General features: G+C 41.6%; 1 protein-coding gene across 2 annotated transcripts in view; it reads right to left on the reverse strand.

Annotated features, from left to right (window-relative positions):
- SV2C (synaptic vesicle glycoprotein 2C) overlaps window positions 1-25,366 on the reverse strand; it is a 274,628-nt gene that overhangs the window by 124,386 nt on the left and 124,876 nt on the right. For both annotated transcript variants that reach the window (XM_010341067.3, XM_010341060.3), the window contains exon 4: window positions 18,437-18,588. In XM_010341067.3, the coding sequence (XP_010339369.1) occupies window positions 18,437-18,588 (152 nt within the window). The remainder of the gene's footprint in view (window positions 1-18,436; window positions 18,589-25,366) is intronic.

Below are 25,366 nucleotides of genomic sequence, written 5' to 3' on the forward strand. Positions count from 1 at the left end.
GGGACTACAAGCGCATGCCACCAAGCCAGGCTGATTTTTATTTTTTATTTTTAGTAGAGATGGGGTTTCACTGTGTTAGCCAGGATGGTCTCCATCTCCTGACCTTGTGATTTGCCCATCTCAGCCTCTCAAAGTGCTGGGATTACAGGCATGACCCACTGTGCCCAGTTGAAGGTGGGAAAGTCTTAAAGGAGTGAGGGTCAGCTGACCTGGCTCCTGGTAACTAACCCCACTGAAGGACTTGCTCCAAGTCCAAATGGAAATGAGAGGGCCAACAGCTTGGGCCGCCTGCCTAAAAGGAGTAGTTCATTTTGTCCATTTTACTACCCTCCAACCCATTTCTAATTGTCCAGCCTGAAGGACGGAAGGAATGTGAAAGCTGAGAGCAAATCCTGTCTGTCCAGAGAGGCTCAGGCTCTGAAGCAACAAAAAACAGCACTGCAAAATTGGCTGGGGGTGGGAAGAGCTCTGAATGGCCACACGGCTGCCCCTCAGCAGGGTGAGGATCCTCAGCCTGGCAGACATAGGCAGCAGAGTGGGGAGGCTGGGTGTCAGTGGGGTTTCTACTTTCAGCCAAACTTTATGCAAGTATTTCTAGAAACTTCCCTGTTTTCTTGGCTGGGCCATTTGGAGAACCCATTTTGCGGGTAGCAGAGGAGGGAAAACGGTATTGGCCCTGAACTTGAGGAGTGTTTGACAGAAAGCTGAGCATGGGCCATGGTGAGTACACGTGGCTTCTTGGGTGTCAGCCCAATAGAATGGAAAACCACACAGTGGAGCCACTAAGGGTGTGGTGTCTGGAGGCGTGGCATGGCCCTGAATCCTAGCTCCTCCTCCGTACTAACTGGGTGATCTTGGGCAAGCCATTTAACTTCCTGGCCTCAGTTTCCTCACCTATAAAACATAGATAATATTAGTGCCTGCTTCATGGAATAGTTGTAAAAATTAAAGAATATATCTTCACTGCTTGGAATGGAGTATGGAGCATAACAGATGCTCAATAAACATTAGTACAGGATGGTACTGACATCACATTTTTTTATTCAAGGGGCGAGTGAGGGGTGTTTCTCCTCCTCCCCTCTCACCTCGCAGTTCCTCTCATTTTCCCTGAGAGAGTCTCAAACATAAAACCACGGCAGTCTGGAGGGCAGACTTACGGTTTCCTTGCATTAATTTTCTAGCCACTCAGTTCTGTTTTTTTCCAACTTCCCCACTCTCCTGCTGAGCCTTCCCAGAGTACAGCATCAGGCAGCTCACACTGCTAACCATGACAGTCAGATTTCTGATTTTCTGAAGCCTTGCTACTATGCGATTCCTCTGTGAGTCACAGACCAACGCTGGGGTCACCGCAGCCCATCTTCTGCCCCATCACACTTCAACCATGTGGCTCAGCCCTGTTCAAACCATTACCATGCTGACAGGCTGCTCTTTGAGAAACGCCCAGCTATATCTGATTTGTCGGGCATCAGTGCTTAATAGCAGGGAAATTCTCCCTGATGTGCAGTAATTAATGGATGCCTGATGCGTGATAAATGCAAAAGTCTGGATCTGATCTCTTGAGCAATTTGCAAAGGCCACTGATACAATGCTTTAGGATCAAAATGTGAGTCACAGGCTAGAAAAAAAGAAATGACAGAGGGAGGGAGGGGGAGAGAGAGAGAGAGAGAGAGAGAGAGAGAGAGAGAGAGAGAGAGAGACCACCAGAAGCCTGAGAACCATTTCAATTACAATAATCTTGCAGTAGCTTTAGCACTGATGAAACCTCGGGTGATGGGAGAACTGCTTGTGATTCTGCTGGTCTGTGTGTAAGCTCTGGTCTCAGCTAAGTGAGCAGCAATGGAATGAGATGAGTGCCTCCCCTTCAAGCCCATCAGTTAGGGCCATCGCCAGGGTGGTAATGCATTCTGGACATGCCAATTCTCAAAGGCAAAGATAGCCCCAACAGCACAAACTTATTTAATAAAACTGATCAGAACTGGGCACAACTGTTTCAACCAGGTGTGTGGAGGGGACTGACACCCCTGAGTAGCCCATTGATTACAGGGCTCTGTGACTCAGTTCAGCAAAACACTCACTGTGGGCTCGCCCGGCTCACGCATTGTATTCACTGCCAAGGAGGGTATAAAGATGACTAAGACTTCATCTCTGGTCTCAAAGAGTCCAGAAATTGCCTAGAGTTCTAAAGAAACTTATTGATTCTTTTACTGAAATTATTAAAAAATTCTGTAAAATAGAGGTGTGTATCAGACACAAGTTGTAGTAGGGGGACGCCCTAGGAAGGCCCTGAGTTAATGATTCCTCCAGAATCAAACCACCTTTGAGCCAGACGGGGAAATGCCCCTTCCACAGCCTTTCTTTCTCCACTTTTGTGGAACCCCACCCTCTGTCCACCACAAGACAGAAACCATACCCTGACCCAGAGCATTCTGGAGCACAGACCACCCACGGCAGAGGGAAGGCGTTCCTCCATGGAGCTGGCCCAGCTGCTTGCTCACTATGGGGTCTTCTGCCTGGCCAGCCCCTGTGCAGTACGGGCTGTCATGCAATTTGGCTTTTATCTGCAACATCAGATGATGTTTCTGAAAATCTTTGTAAAACACCAAGGGTACTTCTCGTGTAAGATGTCATCACCTGCCAATCAGATGTTTGGTGTCTTGCTATCCCTTCCAGAAGGCCCCTGCGGTCCTTCTTTTCCTTGAACAGACCCCTTCTGTCGTCACTTCCAATCTCTGTCTGCAACCAAGCTCATTCTCTTTCTGGTTCCTGGAACTCTTTTCTTGTGGGGCCCAGCTCAATTTCCTTTGGGTTAAGGGCACAACTGCTTGCCAGGTACAGCCAATGATCATGGGAGTCCCATCTGCCTTTCTCCTTATTCTGAGAATCTTCCCCTGTTCAGGCTCCCAGAGACACATCTTTCTCCAACAGCACAGGCCCATTACCCATGTGTTCCTCTCCATGCCAGTATAGCCCTCCCTGTGTTAACACTGGGACACATCTGGCGTCTGACCTGCATGTGTGTTCTGTTAGGCCCATACATTGCTTTGAAACTTTGCGAATTAGCTGCTGACTCTTAAACATTGGAGGATTATGGGAGAGCAACTTTAGAAACAGTTTAGTAGTTTCTCATCAAACTAAACATGTACTTACCAAATGGACATCTTTGGGAGGCCATTATTCTACTTCCCATATATGTAAATTGTATCTCCATAAGAATACATAAGAATTAGAGCATTAAAAATTGGAGAGACTTCATATAAATATCCAGAATTTTGCCCTTTTTTTGGAAATCAGATTTGGCCAAACTTGGCTTTAATATCTGTATGGCTGGAATCTGCTGCAGCTCAGTAGCTGTTGATCCTCTAGAGAGGGCGTGGGCTTTCTCATTTGCTTCTGTTCCCTTTTCTACCAGCTTCATTTATTCATGCCACCTACTTGGTTCCTGGGATATTTAAGTTGTCCATCTTAGTCTTAAATTGTCAAGCCAAGACTCCTGGGATTCTTCCCAACTCATCTTTCCTTCTGCCCCACTGCTCCTCAGCCCTCCACCTCACCCCTCAGGCTAATGTGTACCTTCCATCTAACTAGGAAGACCAGTGCAGATTAAAGAACAGAGTGGAGTTCAAAGTGGCTCTAGCAATGCTGAACTCCCAGATCCATTACAGTATTTGAGGGAGGGGTATGTTCAAATGAGAAGCAAGGCTTTTCATCTTCGGAACTCTTTGCTGTTAACCCAGACAAGATATTTCTTCTCAGTCCAACCTTAGCCTAGAAGCAGCTCTGGCTTCCAGCATGGGCCAGGCATGCAAGGATATCCAATGAGTGTTTGCCAAACCCAAAGTGTAGTGTTAGACTCTCATCGAGTAATGTAAATGAAGGCTCAATCCCAGTTTGTTCAGCTGTCATAGAGGCAAAGCCATTGAATCCACTTCTTTGTTGGATAATTTAGACAGAGAAAATATATTTGTTCCATGGCCCTCAACTACTTGCCTAACCCATGCTGGTCATCTCATTAACATGTGCTACTAATCATTGAAAAGACTGGGCATGGAATACATAAATGGCTTAAACGGCTCATCTCTTCTGCTACCACTAGATTACATAGAACTTTTTTTGTTGTTTGATTAAGGTCTACACTAACCACGTCACTCTGTTCTAAACCATGTTGTTTCCTTTTGTCACACTCTGCCTCCTTTGATTTTACCAGATCTCAAGGCTGACTACTGCCCTCTCCCACCACCCAGTTCTCAGGCTCATTGTTTTCTAACATTTTTGCAAGTGTTCTGTCCAAGCCCCCAAGTAACTCCCTTCTGTCTTGTGCATTCCATGCTGTGACAGGCAGCAGAGCTGAAGAGCTCCTTGAGGGCTGAGCGTGGGAATGAGGCAGAAGTGGATCATGCAATTTAATCTATCCTCAACTGGAAGCATGCCCCAGTGTTCTATAAAAGATCAGGAACTCCTAAAGAAGAAGCCTCTTCCATGGTTGAGAAGGATCCCTAGGAATTACTTTACTGCATAATTAGATTTCCTGTCATGCTTTCAACCTCACACTCTGTCCCATTTAGCAATCTATTTTTCTAATGCTCCACTCTAGGCAGTTGATTGTACATCTCAGGAAATTAGTCACATAGGAAACATCAGTGTGGCCCAGTGGTGCTGAATGGCCACACTGGCTAAGATGCCATACCCGGTGTCCTCTTGGATTCCCTTGAAACCTTCTCAAAACAACTCAGGCCAAATCTAAACTTGATTTTGACAGAGATAGCTGCATAAAATAGAAACACAAAATCAGCCCATAAGAGAATAGGGAACTGGTAGGTAATTTAACATCAATGCCTCTGACAGTAGGTTATTTTAAAAAAAATAAAGTTTGGCTTACTTAGTCCTTGCAAATGAAAGAATGCTATGCTTGTGAAGAACAGATGGGTAGCTCTACAATCTTTTACTTTAACAATCTGGGCAAATTAAGGGAGCACTCCTTCTGGGGACCCCACTCTGCATATTACAGTATAGAAAAAGGATTTTGAGGTTATTTGACGATGTGAGGGAAGCATTCCTTACCTTTCCACAAAACTGGAAGTATCTCTTGCCCAGAAAGTCACCTAAACGTTATTCACAGAAATCTGGGGAATGATCATGACACTCAAACAAGGAACATTTTAGAAAATGATGGTGATTTTTATGTCCCTCCAGGTGAAAGTTAATTTGGAAACACAGCGGTGAGTTACTAAGACTTGGTAATGGTGTTAATTCTAAGCCTTTTATAAAGGATCTAATTAGGTTAATGATAAATTCAGTCCAGCAAGGTATTTTCAGAACAGTTATTTTCAGAGAAATACACACACATATACATTTTGTCTAGTGTAGAACATAGAAATGTGCAGAAAAATGAGATGGAGAGTTCTTAGGGAACCATAATGATATCATAAGACCTTATTTTGGAGAGAAAAGGTATCAGTGTTTCAAGTTAGGCTTGCAGTAGGTAGCTAACAATAAAAACAATACAACAGTAGGAACAAAACAAAACAAAACAAAAAAACAAGTGCCTTCGAAAGTTAGGACCCTTCTGGTAGCTGGAGGGCCCTTTGCTTGCTAAGATCACAATGGGTGGTTTTGTGGACTCAATTGTGTCTCTCAGATTCATTGTGGAAGCTCTAACCCCCGATATGCCTGAAAGTGTTAGGGTCCTTGGGTGGTAATTAAGGTTAAATGAGCTCATAAGGATGGGGCCCTAGTCTGACAGGACCGTGGCCTTATGAAAAGAGAAGAGGGAGATGCCTGTCCCCCCAACTACTTTTCCCTTCCCACCATGTACAGACACAACAAGAAGGTGGCAGAAGCCAACTCAGCCAGCGTGTTCATCTTGAACTTCGAGCATCCAGAACTGTGAGAAATACATTTCTGCTGTTTCAGCCACCTAGTCTGTGGTATCTTGTGATGTCAGCCTGAGCAGATTAAGATAGGTGTGCAAGTTTGGAGCCAGAAGCTGGAAGAACTTGCTTTCTCTGAATAATAATGAGTTGGGGGTGACAGTGGAGTCAATTCCTGGAGGAAGAGAGGAGCTTGAGAAATTGCATGCTGTGTTGGGAGGAGAAGTAGGGTCGTCTTTGAGGGAAACACAAGTATCCAGTCAGGATTTATCAATTGTGGGTTATAAAGCACATGATGTAAAAAATCTCTTCAGTCTCTTATGAGATCTTCAGTAAGAGATGTATTTTTTTTTAGGAGCCCTGGGAAGGGGGATGGGGAGGCAGGAGCCTCGCAGAGACAGTGAGATATGTATTTTTTAAGAGACAGGGTCTATTCTGTCACCTAGGCTGGAGTGCAGTGGCGTGACCACTGTAACCTCAAACTCCTAGGTTCAAGCAATCCTTCTGCCTCAGCCTCCCAAGTAGCTAGGAGTACAGGTGTGTGATACCATGTTAAGTTAATTTAAAAATTTTTTAAGAATATGTTGTTTTTATAGAATATATGTTGACCAGGCTCATCTCCAACTCCTGATCTCAAGTGATCCTCTCACCTCAGCCTAAGATAATTTAAAAAACAACAAAGAATTCTGCATGTGACTGGTTTTTGTCATGGCAAGTGATGAAGGCTTGGGTCTCTGAATGTTTCGCAAGGGGCTATGAGAGCATCACCTGGACAGACAAGGGGTGGTTGGCATCTGGGCCACACATGCACACCGTAGAGACAGTTAAAATGTCCTGGACGTCATTCCAGTTCTGTGTTACTCTTTAGAGAAGTTTCTTAGCTTTGTCATGTATAGAGAACATTTTGAAGAAATAAGGATCAGATGATTGCTTCTAATGTCTAACCTTCCATTATCTGCGTCAATTTGGGAAATGAGAAACTTTCTATGCAACAGGTTCTCTAGTCAAAAAAGGGTAGTAATAGTTACTGTCGGGCCCCCTCAATATTATCAGAACAAATAGATAATATATGTAAGACTGTCCTTTTGAAAGGTATTACTCAGATTCACAGAAAATTGCAAAGACAGTACAGAGAGATCCCATATACCCTTCCTCCAGTTTCCCTCAATGGCTAATCTTACATAACTAGAGACAATATCGAAAGCATGGACCTGATGCTAGTACAATGTGTGTATATAGTTCTACGTGATTTTATCACATGTGAAGATTCACATAACCATACTGGAAACCAAGACACCCACTATTACATCAATGGAAAGTTCTTCCAGATGCAACTCCTTTATAGTCACACTCGCATCCCTCTTCTGACCATCCCAAACCTCTGTCAATAATTCATGTGTTCTCCCACCTCTATGTTTCTCATTTCTAGAATATTACATAAATGCCTTTTGAGATTGGCTTTTCCACTCAGCAAAATGCCCCTGAGGTCCATTAATGCTGTTATAGCAATCACTTGTTTCTTTTCATTGCTGAGTAGCACTTTGTAGTATTGCAGGACATTTTGGTTGTTTTCAGCTTTGGGGTATTACAAATAAAGTTGTGTGGATAATCATGCACAAGCGTTTGTGTGGATACAAGTTTTTATTTCTCTGGGATAAATGCCCAGGAGTGCAATTACTTGGTTTTATGTTAGGTGGTATGTGTTCGGCTTTTTAAGAAACTGTCAAACTGCTTTCCAGAGTGTCTATATCACTATTTTTCGTTTCTACCAGCAATGTGTGAGAGATGCTGTTTCTCTGTATCCTTTCCAGCATTTGGTATTGCCATTAATTTTTTAAACTAATTTTTAATACTATAAAATATATTCAAAATTTATTCACAATTTGTTTTCAGGGCAAACCCCAACATCAACAGCTCCTGGAGTCGGCACCTATATCTACAGTAAATAAAACCAACGTTTCTACTTTTATTCACCATAGGTATGGATGCCTTTGTCTCTTCTGTAGGAGAAAGTATCCAGGATATGAGGGGTATCTAGTCTGCTGGTCAGACTCGGATTCACATTTGCTTTGGGGAAGACCCAGGGTCGTGTCAACTGTGATCTGAGGACCAGGAAAGTCTGATCTACCCTGAAACACTGCAGAGGAGTCCCACTGGCTTGAGTGTCTTGAGAGCCCTGCATCTACACTCCCTGAAACTAAGTAGAAAGGCCACAGTAGCCCGAACCTTCAAGTGGGCCCAGATTCTCCTCCCAACACACATCAGTTTGTGCTCAGCACTTACCTGAAGGAGGGCACTGGGGTGACTTGCCCACAATATCATGCTTGGATAATTATGATTTACTAACAGCAGGCAGTGTTCCTAAAGATTGCATCTTGCAAAGACAGCAACTCCCCATGACTTTGGAAGAAAATCTAACAATATTAAAAGCCCTTTGGTGCACTAAAACTGAAGTTGTATCAATTGGGCTAATTTTTGTTAAACTGTTAGTGTTTTCTTTGGGTCTGAGTGCTGAAATTCTGAGTTTTCTGAAAGGCCACATAAGCCATCTAAGGAAGGATTTCCTTGTCTTCTGCTGTTTTCTGAGCCTGGGTCTCCAGCCTTCCTGACCACTCTCTGAGCTACCCAATATCCTTCCAAGAAATTCCTGTTGAGCTAGCCAGAGTTTCTTTCTGTTCTGGGCATCCAAAAATGGATGGAAGGGCCACACTTAAACATTGGATTATGAAATGCAGGAACATTCCTAAAAGATTTTCCAGAGTAAGAATGAAACGGTGCAGCAGAGAGGGCCAGTTGCTTCCCTGTATCCCCTCTACCCTGATTTGTATTCTCTTTGCTGCTGGGAATAAACAGGCACTCTACATTTCCAAAACGTTCTTTGTCTTGAAATTCTGGCCAATGAGATTCAAGTGGATTTGTGTGGGACTTCCAAGCAGATTCTTTCTGGGAGTACACACATATCCTTATGCATCCTTCCCACTTTGTGCTGCCTAGAATGTAACCTTACAGTTGGAATGTGCTAAGAATGGAGGAGCAGTGAGATAAAAGGACCTGGGGCCTTTGATGATGACCACTGAGCTGCTACACCAGCCCTGGACTGCCTCTATCCAGACATCTTTCATGGGATATAAAACAAACTTATATCTAGTGTATGCCTTTGTTAATTTGGCTTTTTCTTTCTATCTAGTCAATTTTTTTTTTTTTTTTTTTTTGAGACAGAGTTGCACTCTGTCACCCAGACTGGAGTGCAGTGGTGCAATCTCGGCTTACTGCAACCTCTGCCTTCCTGGTTCAAGCAATTCTCATGCCTCTGTCTCCCAAGCAGCTGGGATTATAGGCACCTGACACCACACCTGGCTGATTTTTGTATTTTTAGTAGAGATGGGTTTTTGCTATGTTGCCCAGGCTGGCCTCAAACTCCTGAGGTCAAGTGATCCACCCACCTTGGCTTCCCAAAGTGCTGGGATTACAGGCGTGAGCTACCACATCCGGCTGTCAATTCTAACTAAAGTGAAGAAATGGATTCTGGCGATAATCTGGGGTCCAGTGGTTTCCTAGGGTTCAGAAGAAGGCACTGGTTAATTTCCAGCTTCGATACTTGTATCTACCTCAAAATTGTGGTAGCTACTAGCTCTGTCACTAGATGTGGTTACTTAACATGCTAATATATTTTGATAATACTATTTTGAAACAATTGTTTTCATTTATATCATATTGATTTCACTTTATGTCTACAAAAACATTAGTTTGGGAAGAGGTCTGTGGCTTCACCCACTTACCGGAGGAACGGATGGTCACAAACCCCAGCTTGACAAAGTCACCTGCAGTGCTATCAGCATAGGAACATACAGTTTTTCACATGAGCACCAGAGCAGGAAACTGCCATATTTTAAAGCCCATTTCTCTACTTTAAAATCATGTGCATAAGATAACATATCTGGTACAATGCCTAAGACACAGAAAGCTCTCAGCAAATGCCTGACTTCCTTTCCTTTTCTGGTAAGCTTGAATGGAAGAGTTCAGACTTCCATAGCACAATAATTGGTTTAATTCACAGTAGGGGAGGCAGCTCCTCTCAGTTCATGATACAAACCTTGAAGGTCAACATGAGAATGTTGAAAATTGTTCCTCAGATCTGTAACTGTCCTAAAGATGGCAATGCTAGAGAGGGCAGAGGTGGCTTGGAAGCAGGGTCTTCCCTCTAAGCCCATGCTGTTAATGACTGTGCCAACTGTCTGTTTTCAGGATCTCTGACATCTTGGTGCTGCAATAGAGCTTGGCTCTGGTGCTGCCCATGTAACCCACAGAACTGGTAGGTAGTTGATGCTGGCAGGTTAGGGTTGTCAGACTCCTGTTATTTCTACCTGGGAATGGTAACACCATGACTTTGAAAATGGGTCTTTATAGAGTACATGCCCTTTGAATATTGAATTACCCATCAAACAAATGGGGGATTCTGAGTTATTGGGCACAAAGTCGTCAAGACTTTAAGTGTTGTTTCAATACCTTGGTTCTCTCTCCTTATCTTAGCTTCTATCCTTTTTTTTTTTTCTTTCCTCTGACTTCTCTATCTCAAACTTTAGGCAGAGTTTATGCTTTTTCGTTCTGTCTCCCTCTTTTTTTCATGTAGCTTCTGAGCTCGTATCCCGGCTGCTCTGACAATCTGGGTACCTCGTGCAGAATGACCTGGCAGCAACAGTAGCTACCATTTGTGAGCACCATATATGCACTGGGTGCTCTAACAAGATTATTTTGCTTAATTCTTCCACAGTGCTGACCAGGAGTGGGCTGGGTCAGACTGAAAAGCTTTGACAGAGCTCACAGAAGTAGCGGTTCTGAGGCTCAGAATACCTCTCACTTTATACCTCTTTCCCTTGGCCACAGGGCGTTCCTTCTTGTGAACAAGAAGGAAGCTGTCTTTCTTCTTCCTTTCTGTTGAATATCTGTCTGGTTGAGGAATCAGGAATCCTTCCCTGCTTCCTTCCTCAATTAGACAGCTATTGCCTTTCCAAAGAAAGTAGGGACATTTTGGTCATGTGGACAACCTTGGGAATACATGTATTTTTAAGCCTGGACATCTCATTATGGCTGGAGAGGTAGGGAGGGGTAAGTCTGGAGCTTATGGGAGCCCCTAGCTCAGCCCTATAACATCTGCAGTGAAGGGCTAGCCAGATAGAGGCCATGGGGCTATTCTGGGGGCTAGATGAGACCTGATGTGCTGTGGGCTTTCAGAGCTGTGGCCTTTCATGCTAAAATGAGAACTTTCCCATTTAGCTAATTGAACGTCTTTGCTACACACTGTAATGGACACAGCAGGGAAGAACACCTCATCTGATGCACACACGAATTTAAAAGGGAAAATGATGACAGAGGGTTTAATGGAGCAGACAGTGCCGCAGTCCGGACGCAACTCCAAAGCCTGGGCCTAAGGAAAGCTCTCAGCCACCGTGGAAAGTGCCTGTGATTCAGCTCTCTGTTCCCATTTCCCCCGAGACACTGGGGCTTCCATTAAACGCTGATGTGTCCTGATTACTACAGAGCGTGGAGAGAGAAAGGATGGGCAGGAAGGCTGAGAGAGACCCTTGACACCTGACCTACCTGTTCTTGAAGATACTGCTTATTCATTTCTGAACCAGTACCCAGTTCCCACCATGGGTCAGAAGGCCTAGGCTCGAGAATGGGTTTCGGGTCAACCAGAGCCAAATTTTCTCAAACTGCTGGCTTCGGGCAATCCTCCCACCTCGGCCTCCCAAAGCACTGGGTTTGGGCATTGCACCTGGCCAAGCCAACTCTAAAAACCTACTTTCAGCTGTGACAGGCACCTGACTTTTGATGCAAAGGCATTTCCTTCTGGGTTTGCTGCTCTTCCTCCTCCTTTGCTCTAGTGGACTGCTCTTTGCCACCGGGGAGACACAGACAGCTCAGAAATTCCTGAGTAGGGTGGCAGCAGGGAAGGTGCTGGTGTGACCGCAGCCAAGAGCTCTGCCTCCTAAGGTCTTGTCAGCGCTGGGTGAGGTCCATTCATGTTGGGAACCTTCAGATGTTAGCAACCGCCTGTCTCTGGAGAAAATTTCAATTCTGGGAGCAGTGATATGAAGAGAAACACCATCATTATTCCACATAGGTTCAAAAGCTAGGTCTCAGCAGGCCGAGTGGACTCCACTGTCCTCCAAAAACTCCTGGCCACAGCCCATGTCTTAACTCACTAGTTTTAGAGAAATGCAATCCCCTATTCCAGTGTCTAAATTCATAAGAATCCTTCCAGATTTCCTTTGAATCCTCTCTGACCCATTCAAAGTCTACTTTGCATTAGAGGCTTTTCAGGAGCCAGAATTCCAGTCTTACAGCATCAGCCTCAGGCTTTGGGCACTGACTGCTCTGCCCTAATTACCAAAAGGTGACACCCAGAAACAAAGAACACCTCTGTCCACGAGCCTGTGTGTTATTTATCATTTGAAGTATGCTTGCAATGTGGATGCCAATTATCCATTCCTCCTCTCCAAAGCAAAGCCTGTTACCAATATGAGAAGGCTGAGGTCCTGGCTCTGAGTCACTTTATTATGCTCCTGTGTCCCTTCCCTGCAGGGTGCAAACTCAGTGCACAGGGAGTAGTGTGCCCTCAAAGGCCTCCTCAGTGAAAGAGGTCAGAGCAGCAGGGGCAGACTTGCTCTTGTTTCTGTGGACCGTGGCATCATTTATACAATGCAGATTTCAGAGCGAAGATAGAAGCCTTTAGTTTTTTTCAGAGGCTGCAGGGAAAGTGGATAGACTTTTAGCCCCTTGTCTATTTTAGGTAAAGTTAAAAAGACATATCACTGAAAAGAAGAGATAGCTAGATGTGCAAGTTACTTTTTAAGTGTGATTCTAAACCAGGTGGACAGGAAAGTGTTTTTGTGTGGATGAAACCAACAGTATGGAAACTCAGACACTGAACAGGTCAGGCTCACTGTTCTCCTTCTTCCCATTAGCATCCCCCGACTCCCACCCAATACATACCATCAAGTTCTAGGGGCCCAGCAGAAAAACAGACTTCTGAGATCACCCACTGGGAGGGACCAGAAGCTGAAGAATCTCAAACCTGGCTGCACATTAGAACCACCCAGAGACTTTAAAAACCATCGATGTACCTCAACATAATCAAGGCCATCCATGACAAGTTCCCAGCTAACATACTCAATGGTAAAAAGCTAAAAGCATTCTCTCTAAGACCAGGAAGACTCTTGTCATTTCTGTTCAGGATAGTACTGGAAGTCCTAGCCAGAGCAATTAGGCAAGAAAAGAAATAAAGAGAATCAAAATCAGAAAGAAAGAAGTAAAACAAGAGCATGTCTCTGCAGATTACATGATCTTATATATAGAAAATTCTAAAGATGCCACCAAAAAACTGTTAGAATACATGAGTTCAGCAATGTGACAGCATATAAAATCAATAGACAAAAATTAGTTGTGTTTCTATACACTAATAATGAACTATTTGAAAAAGAAATTATTAAAATAATCCCACTTCCAATAGCATCAAAAATAATAAAATAGGAATAAATTTAGCAAAGGTGGAAAAAGATCTGTATGCTGAAAACTAGGAAACTCTGATGAAAGAAATTGAAGATGGCAAATAAATGGCCAGATATATTGTGTTCATGGATTGAAAGAATTATATTGCTAAAATGTCAATGCTACTCTAACAGATCTATAGAGTCAACGTAATCCCTATCAAAGTTCCAATGCCATTTTTTACAGAAATGAAAGAAACAATCCTAAAATATGTATGGAACCACAAAAGACCCTGAAGAGCTAAAGCAATTTTGAGCAAGAAGAACAAACCTGGAGACTTCCTGATTTCAAATTATATTTAAAAACTACAGTAATTGAAATAGTGTAGTATTGGCATAAACAGATACATAGACCAACGGAAAAGAATAGAGAGCCCAGAAATAAACCCATGCATATACTGATCTTTGATAAGGCAGCAAGAATACCCCCTAAGGAAAGGATAGTCTCTTCACTAAATGGTATTAGGAAAGCTGTCTATCCATATGCAGAAGAATGAAATTGGAACCTCCTCTTCCACCATAGATAAAAATCAACTTAAAATGGATTAAAGACTTAAATGTAACTTTAGAACTATAAAACTGTAAAAATAGAAAATCTTTAAAACTATGTATGTGTGTGTGTGTGTGTACATATACACATATATATACATACACACATATACACACATATTGAAATATTGTTCAGCCTTAAAAAAGAAGGAAATCCTTCCCTTTGCAACAACATGAATAAACTTGGAAGGCATTATGTTAAGTGAAAGAAGCCAGGCATAGAAAGACAAATATTGCACAATCTCACTGATATGTGAAATCTGAAAAGTTGAACTCATAGAAGTAGAGAGTAATTAAGAGTGGTTACCAGGAGCTGGGGAATGGGGGGAGATGTTGGTCAAATAGTACGAACTTTTGGTTATAAGATAATAAATTCTGGAGATATTATTCAGCATGGTAACTATAGTTAATAATATTGTACTGTATTATATACTTGAAACTTGCTGAGATTAAGTGTTCTCATTCACACATACACACACACACACACACACACACACACACACAAGATGTTAATTAGCTCGATTGTGGCAATCATTTCACAATATACACATATATCAAAACTTCAAGTTATTCACATTAAATATATACAATTTTTGTCAATCATACCTCAATAAAGCTGAAAAAAATAAGAATAAAAACTCTCGATGCTGAGTCCCTTGTCCAGAGAATCTGATTTGACTGATGTAAAATCAAAATAAAATACTCATTCTTGGGTAAAATCTAAGCATGAGTATTTTCAGGGTATCAGGGAAGTAGTAAACTTACTAAAAAGTGTTTATGAGAAAGTGTATCATTCATATAGCAACATGCACAAATCTGAAGCAGCCAGTTTAATTAAGTTTACAATTGAAAAATTCATTGAAAAACTCCACCCAGCTCAAGATATAGAATGTTATTAGCACTCCAGAAGTCTCAGCCCAGGATTTTAAAAATTAAACTTGAAAACAAAAATTAAAACTCTTCAAATTGCAAGAGTATAAACATGACCTCAGCAAAGATATTTTTAAGGCTTTCCATTGTTAATTTTAATTTGCAGACAGAATTGATTGAATTTTTTTTTTTTTTGGCCACACTTCTGGTCATGGAAAGCCTTTAGTAAAGCATGGGAATAAGGTTTTAATATTTACATTACTGATTTCCTAACAAGGTCGTTATTTCTCAAGGTGTTGTCAACATAAAAGATGATGTCAGCCTCTGACATTTAATTTTGTTGTGTCAGCATTGTTTTTTGTAACTTTTCATGCATTGTTTATGATTCCCAACTTTCCCTCATTCCAGTTATACATGAATTAATTAGCCCTTGTAGCTATAAATAAGTAATATCTTAAGTGTACTTTGGAAAAAGGAAGGTGGAAATCATGCTTATTCTTTGTGGTTGGTCACTGATTGACAGTGGCAAGGCAGGAGAGAAAACCTGGAACCATCCAGAGTTCAAGGGCAGGGATGTGTGAAAAGCAGAGTTGGAGGAACTGAATCCCTAGTGAGAAAATAACTAAAAATAAAAGCAGTCATGCCTGGGCTTGGTGGACACAGGCAGACTGCAGAGGCCAGTGTGAGTTACGAGTTTAAGAAGGCCAGCAGGTGAAATTCTGAGCTATATGATGGAAAGGGAGGACCAGAAAGGGGGCAGCCATAAACCAGGGAGACAGGGAGCTCTAGAGAGCAAGCTTGGCCAGACCCAAGGAGCAATACTCTCATCAAAGGCTGAAAAGAGAAGAAGCAGGCCCGAAGGCTGGCTAAGAAGGCATCCGAAAGAAGAAAGGCAAACAGAAAGATAGAGAAGAAGTACTTCAGCTGCTGTGTAAATTTGCCAGGTTGAGCCCTGCAGGAGTAGCTGGCAGAGATGCTAAGTGGGGCAGCAATTCTGGCTACCTACCTGGAGCAGCCCTTATTTGAATGGATAGACTAGCAGTGGGTCTGGAGCCATGATGAGTAAATCTGGACTCTGCATAAGCTCTGCATTTGCTGTTCACCTCCTTAAACATAGTTCCTATAAACAATTCCTGAGTGGCTTTCCCACTTGAACCAGTGAGCTGAGTGGGGCATGAGTTAGACACTGCTCTACCGAGGAAGGTTCTGAGGGTGGCCGAGGTCCTGAGATTTCAAATCAAAAAGAAAAATCTCCTTGAATTCCTTGGATGGTGGCAGAAGTCAAGCCTCATGGTGGATATGGGGACCTGCCTGTATGAGGGCATCTCTGGCCCAGAAATGACCAAAGAGTTTAAAAATGAAAAACCCGCTGCTCTGCCTATGGAGTAGCCATTCTTTATTCCTTTCCTTCCTTAATAAACTTGCTTTAAAAAAAGAATAATGAAAAACCCATCACTTGAGCTTGGCACCCTAAACTCAACCTACTTGTGTTCAGCAAAGAGAAGTTCTCTTCAGGTGAAGTAACCAATTCCTTATACCTTGCTTTTGTTGTTGTTAAATATAATTTTCACGTAACTTTTCAGGTTCATCAAAAGAAAGCATGTGACATGATTTTATAACTCAGCATGTTAAAACTCAGTTAAAAAACAAATGATAATATACCTAAAAACTAAAATCTATGTCTGATGTTAGCAATGAGTCAACTTCACCAAGGCTGTTCCCTAACAGAACTGTGTTTTATAATGAAATACTACCCTGTTCTAAAACAAAAGCAGAGAAATAAAAAATGAACAATGAGTTTTTGAAATCTATTTTTTTAGATTAGAGCAGAGGGTGAGTTTCTGAAGTCATATGTGGTATTAATTTATACAATATTCCTATTTTGCAAATTTTAGCCTGTTTGGGCACATGTACATGTGTACATGTGTGTACACACACGCACGTGCACACACATACACGTGCACACACACACGCACACACACACACAACCAGAACACTTCTCTCCCCTTTCCTGATATACTGAATTTGATTTCTGGATTCAACTGACCTTTCCCTGCATTTCACTGTTTGTAGATGAAGCAACTTGAAGCTTTTGGCTTCTGAGGGGGAGTATTGCTCAGAAACATGCAACCTGTGCAAGTGTTCTGAGGCAGCAGGAGCAGTTAGAGCTTAGGAGAAACTTAGGAGGGGATCTGGGAGCATGGACAGGTGGAGTTGCCTCTAAAGGTCTGCAGGTCGACAGACCATACACCAAGAGTTTTCCTGCTCCCATTGCAGTTCTGAGTTGCCAGAAGAGGTGGGCTGAAGTGGAGCTGAGCTTTGGACTGAGCTCACAGGAGTTGAGTAAAGGCACTTCTATGTGTCTGATATGCATGGCAGTCCCAAGAACAACTGTAAATCATGTTGTCTTATATGCTGCTGATGATCTGTGTATCCTCCCACTTCCACTTAGGGTAGGAGAAGCAGAAGGGAGAGGAATACCCAGGGTTGATAGCACAGAGGAAACCAATGAAAGAGATTACTTTGAAAACAGTAAAATGCAATAGTACACTATGAGGCTGTGAGTATAATAAGAAACAAAGTGTTGGTCATTGTCCATGGTTCCTGACACAGAGCTTCTAATTCCTGGGAATTTCCTGGGTGATATGAGCATCTTTTGTTCTAATGAGACAACTGTTGGTAGGCTCCTGGGTAGGACTGGGTCACCAGAAAGACCAAGCCATGATCATAAGCTTGGAGCTTTCAGCCCCACCCCCATCCTCCAGAAAGAGGAGAGGGGCTGGGGATTGAGTTAATAATCAATCATACCTAATCAATCATGCCTATAGAAACCTCTATAAAAATTCCTGAACTATGGGGTTTCAAGAGCTTTTGGGCCATTGAACACGTGGAGGTACTGGGAGGGTGGTGAGGCAGAGAAGTCATGGAAGACCCTCACCTCTTCCCACATACCTTGCTCTGAGTTTCTCTTCACCTGGCTGTACATCTATATCCTTTGCCATATCCTTTATAATAAACTGATGAATGAAAGTTGTTTCCCTGAGTTCTGGGAGCCATTCTAGCAAATGATCAAACCTGAGGGTGGGAGGTGTGGGAACCCCCCTATTTATATAACCAGATTATAGCTGGTTAGTCAGAAGTTTCAGAGGCCTGGACTTATAATTGGCCTCTGAAGTGAGGGGCAGTCTTGTGATACTAAGCCCTTAATCTGTGCCATTTGACTCTAACCCCAAGTAACATAGTGTCAGATTTGAGTTAAATTGTAGGACATCCAGCTATCAGAGGAGAATTGGTTGGTGGGAGAAAACACCCCACACATTTTGGCGACCAGAAGTGTTGTGAGAGCATAATAGAGGAAAATAGTTTCAGCCCCCCATTACATTCACATAACCAGAAGGCCATTTGACACAGTCTTACTTTATACAGATCTCTATACAGAGATCTCTACAGAGCGATCTGTATCTCCTGGACACTATGAAAAAAAAGAAACATGATGATGAGTAGTTTTTCTCAAAGTGGAACTTAGAAGAGAGGAAGATGGGAATGGAGCCTGAAGCAAAATGAAGTGACTGCCCAGCTGGTGCAAGGCCAGCCTCTTACCATAGTGCGGGATGATGGCCCAGGCCATGGCAGAGGCGTAGATGCCACCGATCATCCAGAACATGCAGAGCCAGCTCAGGTGTTCGCCCCGCTTCTCCCGAGCCAGGACTTCAGCAAAGTATGAGAACACAGTGGGTATGGCTCCTCCAATCCTGCCGAATACAGAGAATACAGGAAATCAGGGTGAAGACAGCTAATGTGAGATGCAAAGGGCAGAGTCAACACAAACTCCAGCAACACATGCTTACTCCCTATTCCAGCATATCAACAGACATATATTCTCTATCATTTTACAATGTAAAAATTATAGTCTTTTTTAAATATAGTTTTATTATCCCTCCAAAAACTTGAACCTGCAATTAAGCTATGTTACCAAAAGGTGGCAGTGGTGCCTGTCTCAGGTGGTTTGCTGAGCTTAACTTGAGATTCCCTTAGGCTTTCAGCTCACGGTTGAATGTTTTATGTAGTATTTATCAAAACTTACAATGATTTCCTATAGTCAAGGGAATATTTTAATTAACATGTTTTTAAAAAGAGATGCTATGCTATGTCCCACTCATGATGTGGGGACTTTGGAAACAGCTTCAAATACCTCTAGGGTGCTGTCTGCAATCTGTATTTACCCAATGCTACCCCACAGCAGCACTAAATTAGGTTAATGTATTGACAAACACAGGAACAATGGGGTCAATTCCAAGGTTAGCTCTGGTCCCAATCCAGCAGATATTAATGCTAAATAAGTAAACATGAAAGGGACAGCTGTAGAATAAAATAAGGAGCTGGTGGTTTAGATATCAATAGAATGGAGTATAATGCTTCCTTTCAGTGGGGGCTAGTTATATGAGCTGCTGGCTGAGCTCTGGGGAGATGACAGAAACAGTGACCTCTACTCAGGGTAAGGGGGCTCAAATGTGGGTCTATGGAATCACAATAGTGCTCATTTCAAGGAGATGGGCCATAGATTTCATCAGAATTTCAAATAGGTCTTGGCCCTAAAACCTCAGGAATCACTGCCTCAAAAAGTAAGGGAGTAAAGAAACATATTATTATCACTCTAAGCAATATGTAAATTTTGAAAGTATTTTTAAAAAGACACACAGCATAAGTATATTGTTGAGATAACACATAATCTAATAGAGTTAAGACGTATACACTGATTCATTTATGTTCAGATTTGTGTAAATTGCTATTGACATTTCATGCAAATTTGATGTTAAGGAGTAAAGCATGATTATTTATTTAGCAATAACTGATTTTCTTAGAGCCTTTGATATGATAAAGAAGTTTCCCTAAATTGCATTGGAAACAAATGCAATTTAGGGAAAGGTCATTTTGGCAGCAAACTAGATGTACCAAATAAACCACAGGATTTAGAATGCCGTCCCGCATCAACTGGTAAGTGAAAATATGGCACCATTTCATGCATTTGCCTCCGTTTAAAGTGATGCCATAGTTATCCATCAGCAGACACAGGAAGACCACTTAGGCCAGTGCTTTTTAATCTATGAGTTGTAAAATTTAGTTTAGTAGCTATAAACAGCAAACAGCATTTAAAAAAATGAGATAGTGATAAAAATATTTAAAAAAATATTTAAAAAATATTTAAGTACAACCTAAGCAATAAGGATAAGCATAAGTATCATTTTATGACATTTGTGTTATATTTGTAATGTGTAATATACATGTATAAAATGTAAAATGGGTTGCAGTGTGTTTCTTAGTGGGAGTTCCTTTTCAAAGAGTTTAAAATTCCCAAACTTTAGGCATCTATATCTGTTTCTCCGGGCTATGACAGAGGTGGTTCTACCTAAAACCCCTAGAGATGTGGCTCAGCCTGTTCAGATTTAGCACCATCACACACAGAAGCAGCCAACCAAGTCCAAGTCCATAAGCAAACCCTCAAACAAGACACAAATCCATGTGGTGGGTGCTCAGAGCTGGCTCTACATTGCACCATATCAGACTCATACACATCTCTTGCCTGGGCTTCTTGAGGAGTTCATCCAACGGATATCTAGTTGAATTTTATTTTTATTTTTTGATGGATTGCAGAAATGTATTAAAATTGGAAGACATCATTTAATTAATCTTTTGTGCCATGAGACTCCATCAGGATGTCCATAAGAGCAATGGGAGGCTGGAGATTGAGCCCAGCAGTTTGAGGCTATAGTGAGCCTTAGAGGGTCACTGCACTCCAGTCTGGGTGACAAGAGTGAGACCCTTTCAAGGGGTAAGCTGCATGCTTGCTTGCTATCTGTGATCATTAAAAGCCCTGAAAGCAAAGATAATATATTAATCATGACAAAAAACCAAATGTGTGATGCTTGTTAGTACAGTAGGCTACTTGAATTTTAAAACTCAACAATATTGTGAACAGATTTTAAGTGGTTTCATTATAACACACAATTCTAGTGTGAAATAAAATGTCTGTGTCACAAATCATTTAATGCTCCTCCTTTTTTTTTTTCATTTAATGTGAAGAATCCATTTCTCTGCACCATAAAATCTCAGTTCCCTACTCTGTGGCTTCACTTCTCAATGCATAAAAATAGTCCTAGTTTTTACTGACTTCTCACATCCTGATTAATGTTTCATCAGGACTCTGGACATTCTGTTAATAGCTATAACTCACACTTCGTGACGGCACAGTCATATGTCAGGATATGTCAGCCCCCTCTGGACCAAGATAAATGTACTCCAGTACGGCTATAATTTCTCTTTCTTCTCTTTTCTTTTTTTCTCCTTCCTTCCTTCCTTCCTTCCTTCCTTCCTTCCTTCCTTCCTTCCTTCCTTCCTTCCTTCCTTCCTTCCTTCCTTCCTTCCCTTCCTCCCTTCCCTTCCTCCCTCCCTCCTTCCTTCCTTCCTTCCTTCCTTTTCCATCCCTCCCTTTCTTCCTTCCCTCCTTCCCTCCTTCCTTTCTTTCTTTCTCTCTCTGTTTCTTTCTTTGCAGTGTGGCTATAATTTCAAGTGGAAGACTGTAGATTTGCCTGTTGGTTTTAAACAAATCATTGTTACCTAAGAAAATAGGGGCTTCTAGGCAATCTAGCTGGTTTGTATTCAATGCCTCTTTTTCACGTGGTTATTTTGGCTGGGTGTCTCTCAATATTTGTTTGTAAAGCAGGCTGCAAGGAACTCTAATACTAAGGGACAAATAAGTCTGAAGAATTAGAGAAGGTTTTTATTTAAATCCTTTGCAAAGTTACTTAGACTCAGCGATATATAAAACAATCTAAGCATTCACATTTCTTGTTGTGGGTTGATAATCTATTTTGGGGAACATATTGCTCCTTGTCCTACTGTGATATCCTTTAAGCAGAGAAAAACTATTACTATTATTAGTGTTTCACACCCCATAAATCCCTTGAAGGTGGGAACTGTATCATATTCATTCTTGAGTCCCCATTACCAGGCCCAGTGGATGTGTGTTAAGTGTTCACACAGAAGAACTGAATTCACAGACTCTTCAGTGTTGTAGCTGGCATACCAAGTCTCCTGGAGTAATTTGTTCTGATGATTTAAACATCTCCAGTGAATAGAAACATACACCTCACTTTCTGAACCAATATGACCATAACAGATGTTGAGGGTGCTGAACTGAAAGTTTTGACAGCAATGGAGCCCCCAAAAAGTTCATGAGTTGCTCTATCTCTCAGTTACTATGGTCACTCCTTGATCCAATGACCTGATGGTCCTTGTCATGGAGAGAGCTCCTGGAACTGCTCAGAGGACACGGGACAATCCCAATGGGCATCCCAGGAGCTTCTATAACACCTGGAAGCATTTCAGAAAGAGGTTGCAGATGCTATAATTATCATCAATAAAAATATTTAGGCAAGAGATAAAGCAAGAGCTTTCAGGTCTTACAACATAATTTGGTTCCTCTGATAAGTTTTGAAGATAAGAAAAAACTGCCACTTCCTAGCCCCCAAATCTTATAAATTAAAAAGAAGTTTCCCATTATGATTCTATCTTAATATCATATGTGAAGGGTTAAAAATTTCCTTGGTTTGTTTTTTGTTTATTACACTAAGACACAATTTCTGAGACTACATGAAGAAATAAAAAATTTAAATGAAAGCCCTTAAATTCCCATGTATCAGTGGGTCTTAAGTAAAGATGGGTTTGCCCCTCTATGTTCCCTGCAGATATGTGGCAATGTCTGGAGACCTTTAAGTTGTCATACCTTGGGGGGTGCTGCTAGCATCTAGTGGGTAGAGGTCAGGGATGCTGCTAAACATCCTGCAATGCACAGAACATCTCCCTACAAAAAAGAGCTACCTAGTCCAAAATATTAATAGTGCTAGGATTGAGAGACTTTTGTTATGGGGGCCTAATGTAGAAAACAGAATTGGTTTTATGTAAAAATCCAAGATATAAGACACAGAAATATCTTTTACATAACCTGATGGGTAACACATCCTTAAATCCAGTTAACATGGAGACTTATCATTTGTTATACGATGATCAGTTAGCTACTGTTGAAATCTGCTCAAGTTCATTTTTTTTCAAGTTATATTTAATGGAATGTTGACATAAATGAAGCAATGAGATCAGAGTGGCTTACGAAGAATTTTTCTCAGTATTGGATATTAAGTCTATTTTAGTAGCATCAAAAATGTAAAATCTTAATTATCCTTGGTAATAGGAGGCACCGAAAAAATAATAATTGAAATTCACACTCTATATAGGTGTGAGATTAGCCAGATTCAAAATAATTTAATCTAAACAAATGAAATAGAATGTTAATATTTAGAATTTCAGAGTTGGGGTTATTCCTTAAGTAATATCAATTTCAGGTTTTTGCAACTTTAATTATAGAAATATAAAGAAACTAAAACATTCTGTATCAAACAATTCCTAGAATGAATCAGGACCTCCCCAGTGCACAGGCAAACAGACACAGACACACTCACACACACATGTGTAACACCTCAATATAACCGCAATATCACATAACACCCCTGCATATCACTCAATACTAGGTCTCTGGTAAATATCATGAAACATGTTCATTTATTTTCCTCAAAAAAATCTAAGGCAAATTCACAAGTGGTATATTGTGTAAGGCAAAGAATGTGTTAGCATTACAGACAAAATTTCTCCTCTCTTGGGAAATGTGAGGCACACAAGTTAAATTGGTTTAGCACAGCAGGAGGACAGAATATGCCAAGCCTTCCTGTCTGCACAAACCTCACCGGGAAACAGGGAAGCCTGACTGTCTTAACCCTGTGAATTTCACAGCCACGCCTCACATTACTCCAGTTCAGATGGCAACCCGGTGGGGATTATGTTTGTTCCCCTGCTTCATCACATTGATGTATGCTGGCTGTTTCAGGCAAAGATGGGAGGAGTTCAGCTTTCTGCAATGAAAGAGGGAGGTTACAGACAGAAAGAATAATTGTACTTAAAATGACTTAAAGTATGGCATTTTAGGGGAGAGATTATGGAATATTTGATGAATCTTTGTCTTAAGAAAATATTCTACTGAGTAATTCCGTTCTGCTTTAATTTTCTAGCTGGCATGTAACAAAGAATAATTTCATTCTCTTATTTCACCATATAATTGTCAAGCAGTCCTTTACCTCAATCTTCCATTTCCCATTGCCATTGGAAAATGGGGCATTCTGCAAGAACACAATTAAGGAGAAAGCTGAATAATCATTGCAAAGTCACATGTTCAATACCAATAATAAACAGAGGGCAGAGTCTACGAAAAATTGACTCAGGCAGCTTTTATAAGACAAGTATCATAGGATTATAAAAAGAATAGTGAAGCCAGGCGCAGTGGCTCAAGCCTGTAATCCCAGCACTTCGGGAAGCTGAGGCGGGTGGATCACGAGGTCAAGAGATCCAGACCATCCTGGTCAACATGGTGAAACCCCGTCTCTACTAAAAATACAAAACATTAGCTGGGCATGGTGGCGTGTGCCTGTAATCCCAGCTACTCAGGAGGCTGAGGCAGGAGAATTGCCTGAACCCAGGAGGCGGAGGTTGCAGTGAGCCGAGATCACGCCATTGCACTCCAGCCTGGGTAACAAGAGAGAAACTCCATCTCAAAAAAAAATAAAATAAAATAAAGAATAGTGAATGGTCTGGCCTCTGTCAGGAATCATGATTACAAATAACTTGCATGAAAAATATTCTTTTAATTCTTACTCAGAATCAACAAAAAGGAGAGAAGACACTGAACTGTCAGGCAAGTTGCAAAGCAATTCAGAACCAATTTATTATGTTATAAATTGGACCCAGAAATAAGGGATTAGAGCAGCAGTCCATAGATGAACCTTTCAGTCTCTTCCACTTTATGAAAGTAAATAGAGTATGACAGACCTTAGGGAGATTGTTCAGAGGCTCAGTTGAAAGAACACACACCCAACACTCTCTGAATAGGCTAGGTTGGCACAGAAAATAAGGTTGCTGTATAGATCAGAAGGCACATGTTTGCTATCAACGATAAAGATAGAAATGGGAGAAAAACACATACTGCTAACTGAACTCATCATCAAATCTAGAACAAGAATTTCCTGTGCCCAGTGGTAATGCCAAAGGATGGATGATCTGAGTAGCTTTAGTCCTTCAATCTCCAAAGCCACAATTTGAAAAATAATATTCTTCAATTATTATTTGATATATGAAGTTGTCATTTTCTAAATACTATGTAAACTATGAATAGAATAATTAGAAAATTTGGTTATTTGCCGGGCACGGTGGCTCACGCCTGTAATCCCAGCACTCTGGGAGGCCGAGGTGGGTGGATCACAAGGTCAAGAGATCGAGACCATCCTGGTCAACATGGTGAAACCCCGTCTCTACTAAAAATACAAAAAATCAGCTGGGCATGGTGGTGCATGCCTGTAATCCCAGCTACTCAGGAGGCTGAGGCAGGAGAATTGCCGGAACCCAGGAAGTGGAGGTTGCGGTGAGCCAAGA

This window comes from Saimiri boliviensis, chromosome 1 (genome assembly GCF_048565385.1).
Source record: "Saimiri boliviensis isolate mSaiBol1 chromosome 1, mSaiBol1.pri, whole genome shotgun sequence".
NCBI lineage: Eukaryota > Metazoa > Chordata > Mammalia > Primates > Cebidae > Saimiri > Saimiri boliviensis.